Genomic DNA, 7,500 nt, shown 5'->3' with positions numbered 1-7,500 from the left:
GTGTGCCTGCATGTGTGTGTGTGTGTGCTATTCATGGTGGTGGTGGTTGGGTGTCCCTCAGCTTTGTAAGAATATAAACTGAGCTACTGCATATAATGCACACACACACACACAGACACACACACTGTATTGCACTTTGTGCCAGGCCTGTGTGGGGAGTGTGTGTAATTGTAGGAAGCATCTGGGGGGGTTTATTTCGCAGACCAACTGCAGCTCTGATGCAAGGCCAGCCTTATCTCACCACAGAGCTGTTTGGGCCTTATGCAACGCAGCGCAGCGCTGCACACACCACCCATCCTGGCGCTCCAGTTCCCTTTCCTCTCGCCCGCACGCTCGCCCGCACGCTCGCCCGCACGCCACGCCGCACTCCCTTACACGCTTTTGCACTCCCTCACTCCCTCACTCCCTTACACGCTTTTGCACTCCCTCACTCACTCACTCACTCACTCACTCACTCACTCCCTCACTCACTCACTCACTCACTCACTCACTCACTCACTCACTCACTCACTCACTCCCTCACTCACTCACTCACTCACTCACTCCCTTACACGCTTTTGCACTCCCTCACTCACTCACTCACTCACTCACTCACTCACTCCCTCACTCACTCACTCACTCACTCACTCCCTTACACGCTTTTGCACTCCCTCACTCACTCACTCACTCACTCACTCACTCCTTTACATGCTTTTTCATCACTCATCACCCTCCTACATTCACTCACTCACTTTACACTCTTTTCATCCATCCAAGCGCACTGTGTTTCTCTTAAGGCCGTGCCATGCTCCCCCGATTGCATCATCAGTGTGTGTGTGTGTGGGGGGGTTTCCTGGGCTTCCCAACACTTGGGACCACACGTCAATGACGCGCGTCTTCCACCACTTGCTCTACACCTCCTCACTCTCCATTATCCATCACCTCCACTTCTCTTCACCTCCTTACTCTCCATTATCCATCACCTCCACTTCTCTTCACCTCCCATCAGTCATCACCCTGATCCCTCTCTCTTTCACTCTTTCCCTGTCTCACTCTCTCTATCACTTCTTTTCTCCCTCTTCTGCTCCTGCTTGTTTCTCTCACTCTTGTTGTCTTTCTCTCTCTCACTCTATCTATCTCGTTGTCCTTCTCTCTCTCACTCTTATCGCTTAGTAGAGTGCTTTTGTTATGTTTTGATACTGCTACATTAAAGATTAACATTCACATCACACACAACCACAACCACACTATTCACACAAACACAAGCACACACTCTAAACGCCTGCTCTCTCTGTTTATGTTTTTATTCTCCTCCTACTCTTTCCTGCTGTCTCTCCCACTCCCTCTCTCTCTCTTTCTCTCTCCCCCTCTCTTTCTCTCTCTCTCTCCATCTCGCTCTGTCTGATTCGCAGATGCCCAATTTTGGGTGGAGTCGCAGCTCCTTGATTGACGGCTCCCTGGGCGTGTCCGTCCCAGCCCCTCACCTTGACCATAGCTGTCTCCCTGAGGAGAGTGCGTCCAGCTCTGTCTCCCACGGCAATGACAACCTGCCTGGGTTCATCGAGGAGATCGACTCGGTGAGTGGAGCCGCTGTTACACACTATAGAATATTACAGATGTCCATACATTATGTACTGCATGCACAGAAACTGACATATGTGAAATAACATATTTGTGTACACACACACACACACACACACATGGACATGCTCAGATGTTGACCCACGGCCATCGTTTCCCTCAGGCCCTCTCCCCCTGGCGTGACCTCAGTGCAACTAAGCTCTCTGATAGGAGCTTATCCCAAACGGACAGTGTGTCAGCCAATCAGGTCTCAAAGGCTGTCACCTTTTCCGCCCAGAGCGGCGACAGCGGCCTCTTTTCATTGGCTGGCTTTGTTTGCTCCACCCCAAAGCGTCCCTCCATCAAAATCCTGCCCTTTTCGCCCTCTCAGGTAGCTAAGCAGCCTAGAATCAGCCCTCATAGTGGATCACTTTTAGCTTCCCTTTTAGGCAAAACTAATCAACCACCCATCCTAATAACACTAATCAAACATTTAGACATTGAAATGATTTTGTATGTAGCATCTTGTCTGGAAAAATTATCACCACAACCCCAACAGCCCTCTCTGATTCTCTCATTACCCATGATGCACCTCTCTCTTCTCGTCTGTGATTCATTTTGAACTCTTTGAACACTCTTTGCCTCCATTTTCACTGAGGTTGAGTCACCCTGACCAGGAAACCCCGCAGTAGAGTCACCCTGTTAGTGTCACCCTCACCCGACCCTTGGTCCATTCACTACTGGTTCTACTCTCTGCCTGCTGACCTTTCTTTAAATTCATATCTCATCTGACCTCATCTGTTTGTGTGCAACACTAGAGATGTAGCCGACTTCCTGCCAATCATTTTTTACCCATAAAAAAAGTCATGTTTCACTGTCAGAAAGTTGAAATGTGAATGTTTGAAATGTTTCTTTCTTTTTTTTGTGTAGTTCTTCACGGCGTCTGGGAGAGCGGAGCGTTCTGACGGCGACATGACGCCCCCAGGCCTCTGTACCCAGAAGCCTTTGCTGGCCACGCCACTGCACCGCGAACACGCCCTCTCTGGCCAAAAGGAGAACGACATGTAAGAAAGCTTTACGGCCTTTTCCTGTGAGGACCTTATTGTACTGAGCTCTGTGAGCAGTTAGTGACATTGTAACGTATAAAAAAATTTCTTAACTCTTTCTTTCTTTATTTTATTTCTTTCTTTCTTCTCCCTTGCCCTCTCCTCCCTTCCTCTCCCCCTCTCTCTCCTCATGGTGTACTCTTTCTCCTTTCTCCTCTCCTCCCCTCTTTTTCCTCTCTCCTCCCTCTCTCTCTCTCTGTCTGTCTCTCTCTCAGGTTCCGGACTCCTGACCTCAGGCGCTCCATAATGGAGTCCTCTCCTCGAACTCCCACCCCCCTACACAACGCCAAATACAGACAACTCAAGATGGTGAGGCTATCTGTGTGTGTGCATGTGTGTGTGTGTGTGTGTGTGTGTGTGTATGTGTGTGTGTGTGTGTGTGTGTGTGTGTATGTATGTGTGTGTGTGTGTGTGTGTGTGTGTGTATGTATGTGTGAGTGTGTGTGTGTGTGTGTGTGTGTGTGTGTGTGAGAGAGTGTACTAGGGGATCATGTCTGTTATCTTTTCATTTGTAACATTTACTGGAAGTAGAGAAAAGAGGAACTATGGTTTCTTGTTCTTATTTGCATTATTGATTCCACATCTCCACAAGTGGTGGCCATTTGCTGCTGGTCTCCGTTTTCTCTTGAGGTGTCTTTCTCCTCTGGCTGTGTTACTTAGCAAACATTGCACTCTGTGAAAACGAGATTTTTTTCCATTTATTTTATATTGATATGTTTTATTCATGTTTTTGTTTTGTCTGTCTCCTCCAGAGTCACAGCCCTCCGTTGGAGGAGGAAACGCTGGACCGCATCAAGCAGGAGCCCATAGAGAGCGAGGTCACTCCTGGGGGGCCCCAGCATGATCTGCCCCCCCTCAAGAAGATCAAACAGGAGGTAGTGCACGCAGCTCTTACCATTTCTCATCCCCATGCTGGCTTCTGTTCAAGTAGCCAGCCAGTGCGGTCACATGCAAACACACAATCAGACTTTAATTACTGATCATTGATCTCATTGGTCCTGCTCAGATAGTCCTCTCTGTCTGATATGTCAGCACATGGGGCTCACGTGATACTTTACTCTGGACATTATAGAGTGGCAGATCAGATATGTTGGCAATATATCACAGAGATGGAACCTTCTATACAGGGCAGCCGTGGCCTACTGGTTAGCACTTCGGACCTGTAACCGCAGGGTTGCCGACCAGTAGGCATGGCTGAAGTGCCCTTGAGCAAGGCACCTAACCCCTCTCTGCTCCCCGAGCGCTGCTGTTGATGCAGGCAGCTCACTGCGCCGGGCTTAGTGTGGACACTGTGTGCTGTGTGTGTTTCACTAATTCACAGATTGGGATAAATGCAGAGACCAAATTTCCCTCACAGGATCAAAAGAGTATATATACTTACTATACTGTTTGGTGAAGTTTTGTTTACCCTATAGTGTATTATTATATTATTTTTGCTTTGTATTGGCAACAGGTGGATGCTGTAATTAACTTCATCCAAGTGTCACCATTCATTCATTCATTCATTCATAATTCATTCATATGTGTGTTTGTGTTCCAGATTGAGTCTGTCTGTGAGACTCCGTGTATGCAGTGGGAGGGACCTGAGCTGAATGCCCAACTCTTCCCCCATAGTGGCTCAGCCCACAATACACCTGTGAGTAACCTTTAACCTTTCACCTTTCACCTCTGCCCTCTGACCAACCCACTGTGACCTCTGGGTTCATACACACAGGATGTACATCCTTACATTCTCTCAGTCCCTGCTCTATGCATGTCTCTCTGTGCTTCACCAACGAGGTGGGATGTCTGAAGACGCTGCCTCTCCCTCATTTTATGACCTGTTCACACTATCACAGACTGCCTCAAAACATCTGTCCCTCTCTCTCTCTCAAAACATCTGTCCCTCTCTCTCTCTCAAAACATCTGTCCCTCTCTCTCTCTCAAAACATCTGTCCCTCTCTCTCCCATATAATAATCTGCTGTTACTGTCTCTCTCATCTCTTGCATATCTCTCTTCTCCTACAAGGTCTCTCTTCACTCTCATCTCTTGATCCATTATCTGTTTACATCAGCCCCCTCGTCCTCTTCCTCTTTCTCTTCCCCTGTCTATCTATTGTCTGAAGGCTGTTGACACTGTCTCACTCCGTCTCTGTCTGTCTCTTCTGTCTCAGGACCTGTTGACACTGTCTCACTCCGTCTCTGTCTGTCTCTTCTGTCTCAGGACCTGTTGACACTGTCTCACTCTAACTTTGTCCTGTCTTAGGACCTGTTGACACTGTCTCACTCTAACTTTGTCCTGTCTTAGGACCTGTTGACACTGTCTCACTCTAACTTTGTCCTGTCTTAGGACCTGTTGACACTGTCTCACTCTAACTTTGTCCTGTCTTAGGACCTGTTGACACTGTCGCACTCTAACTTTGTCTGTCTCAGGACCTGTTGACACTGTCTCACTCTAACTTTGTCCTGTCTTAGGACCTGTTGACACTGTCTCACTCTAACTTTGTCCTGTCTTAGGACCTGTTGACACTGTCGCACTCTAACTTTGTCTGTCTCAGGACCTGTTGACACTGTCTCACTCTAACTTTGTCTGTCTCTCCTGTCTCAGGACCTGTTGACCAGCTCTGTGCTGATGCTTCCCGGTGCAGGGAAGACTGAAGACGGACACAAGGCCTTTCACCTGCCCTGCAAGAACATGAGCAACCCACTGCAGGTGAGGAGCCCACACACACACACACACACACACACACACACACTCTCACACACACACACACACACACACACACACACACACACACACACACACACACACACACACACACACACACACACACACACACTCATTTATTTATCATATGTCCACTTGGTATGAAAGGGAACTAGCTCATATCTGGGACAGATCTATACATCTTGTGTCACCTGCTGTCGGAGAAGCACTGCATGATGGGAGAATCTGTGCTGTCTCATAGCAGCAGTCTAACACACTCATTCTTCTGGGTCATAAAAAGGCCATTAAACCATAAATTCGGGAGATTATTTGTGAAACAACAAGGAGTAAAAGATGTGCCACATTGTGCACAAACTCATGTGATCTCGTTTCTCTCTGTTTGTCTCTGCAGTTGAGCGTGTGGGAACAGGTGGTGTCTGGGAAGGTGGAGGACCAACTCCTGTCCTCGGAGCACACACACATACACCTCAGCTCCTTCAGCACACGCACGCTGGTAATGTAGGCCTGTTCTGTAGAGGCGGTGAAAGATAGATGAATAGATAGATAGATAGATAGATAGATAGGGGGAGAGAGGGAAAGAGAGAGGGAGAGAGAGAGAGAGAGAGACTGGAGAGAGGGGCAGGTTGAAGGACATTACAACACCCTTTGACAACAAAGCCAGTGAACTTGAGAAACACTCCAATTGGAAAAATTCTGTTAATAAGACTCTATTCTTTTCAGTACAAATTTGGGAGAGGCCTTTACGTATGGCTCAAATCTGTATACACTTGTTGGACAACCAACCAAAGACGTTTGTGATTCTGTTTGTGCGTTTCTTCCTTGTCACTTGTTTGAGTTGTGGTAATTGAGTTTGTTTCTGTTTGTTTTTTTATTATTGTATTTTGTATTATATTTGGGGACAAATACTTCTAAAGGCGAGCTCTGACTATGTGAATATTAATATAAAGATCAATCATAGTAATTTATTATTTTGTAAAGACAAAAATGGGAAAATAGGGGAGAGGAAAAGATCTATGGAGAGTCTCGTCAGCAGTGTTTGACTCCAGTATTCTGCTGCAGGCTTCCTAGACTGTCACTCCTACACATACAAGTGTGTGTGTGTGTGTGTGTGTGTGTGTGTGTGTGTGTGTGTGTGTTTGCGTGAATTCTCACCAGTGTGTATGTGTGGAGTATGTGTCCTTTAAGCATTATCATGATTTCTTTTTTATTTCTTTTTTACCTCCAAAAAATCTGGTAATTTTTTTAATCCTCTGCAGTTTGCTACGTGAGCATTGAACCTATGTATTTTCAAAAGTCCAGCTCCCAGGTGTGTCACTCGTCTGGCACACTCTTAAAAGCATTCAGATGCATTTCCAGACACGTACAGTACCGTGGCTGTTGTCATTTCAGACTGACCCGATGTGAGTTTACCGTGCATCGCGTCGCACCTCCAAATGGCCTTCAGGTGCTTGTTATAGGTTTACAATCAACTCTGTGAGTGGGGACCACAGATCTCATGGCTGCCATAGGAAGGCCTTCCGTGGGGGTCCTGCTTGTGTCCAACTGATCCTCCATATTGTCTATGAGTGACTTAGGTATCTTATTGTTTAATGTAAAAAAAAACATAGATAAACATAGACTGTTTTTTTACTTGTTTACTTTTGTATATGCAAACAACAGATTTAAAGTGTCATTTCCCCCCACCCAATGTCCTGATATTGACAATCAAAGTGTTGAATTAAGTACATATGTTTTATACTTCAACACCGTAGCACTGAAGCCTTAACATTACTATTGTTGGTTTGTCCAGTGGGATTTAGCCAATCCTGTAAAAGTGTTAATATTTCCAAAAGTAGTTGACAAAAATACAAGCTAGATTGTGGTATTATTTGTTTGGTTTACCCTGTGAACATTTGTTTCACTGAACAAAACCATGGCGTGTTATGTTTGCCATGGTTGACTAGGCTCTGAGGGGCTCGTCTGCAAAGCACATTCCCAAGCAATAAGAGAGAACTGAGGGGACCAAACCACTGCACTTGAACTGAAAAACAATAATTTCTGTACTTCTGTTTGGTGTTGCATTTGTGACAAAGGTTTCAAAACTCCTCATTACTTTTGTGGTATTTCAAAAAGAACACTTAAAAAAAACATAACAAAAATGACTGCTTT

The 7,500-nt window shown here is 46.1% G+C and overlaps 1 protein-coding gene across 1 annotated transcript in view; it reads left to right on the top strand.

Annotated features, from left to right (window-relative positions):
* Nucleotides 1-7,500, top strand: part of myb (v-myb avian myeloblastosis viral oncogene homolog) — a 17,143-nt gene that overhangs the window by 9,361 nt on the left and 282 nt on the right. Inside the window, exons 9-15 of the mRNA XM_076271761.1 lie at nt 1,392-1,556; nt 2,470-2,603; nt 2,861-2,954; nt 3,398-3,520; nt 4,186-4,281; nt 5,233-5,337; nt 5,744-7,500. The exon at nt 5,744-7,500 is cut by the window's right edge and continues 282 nt beyond it. Of these exons, the coding sequence (XP_076127876.1) occupies nt 1,392-1,556; nt 2,470-2,603; nt 2,861-2,954; nt 3,398-3,520; nt 4,186-4,281; nt 5,233-5,337; nt 5,744-5,854 (828 nt within the window). The 3' untranslated portion in view covers nt 5,855-7,500. The remainder of the gene's footprint in view (nt 1-1,391; nt 1,557-2,469; nt 2,604-2,860; nt 2,955-3,397; nt 3,521-4,185; nt 4,282-5,232; nt 5,338-5,743) is intronic.

The sequence above is a fragment of the Alosa pseudoharengus genome, unplaced genomic scaffold (genome assembly GCF_046254945.1).
Source record: "Alosa pseudoharengus isolate Yale_2024_CS ecotype anadromous, Long Island Sound unplaced genomic scaffold, YU_APseudo_1.1 YU_APseudo_1.1_scf_7, whole genome shotgun sequence".
Lineage (NCBI taxonomy): Eukaryota > Metazoa > Chordata > Actinopteri > Clupeiformes > Clupeidae > Alosa > Alosa pseudoharengus.
Note: the sequence above shows the minus strand (reverse complement) of the source record. Positions and strands in the feature narration are given on the sequence as shown.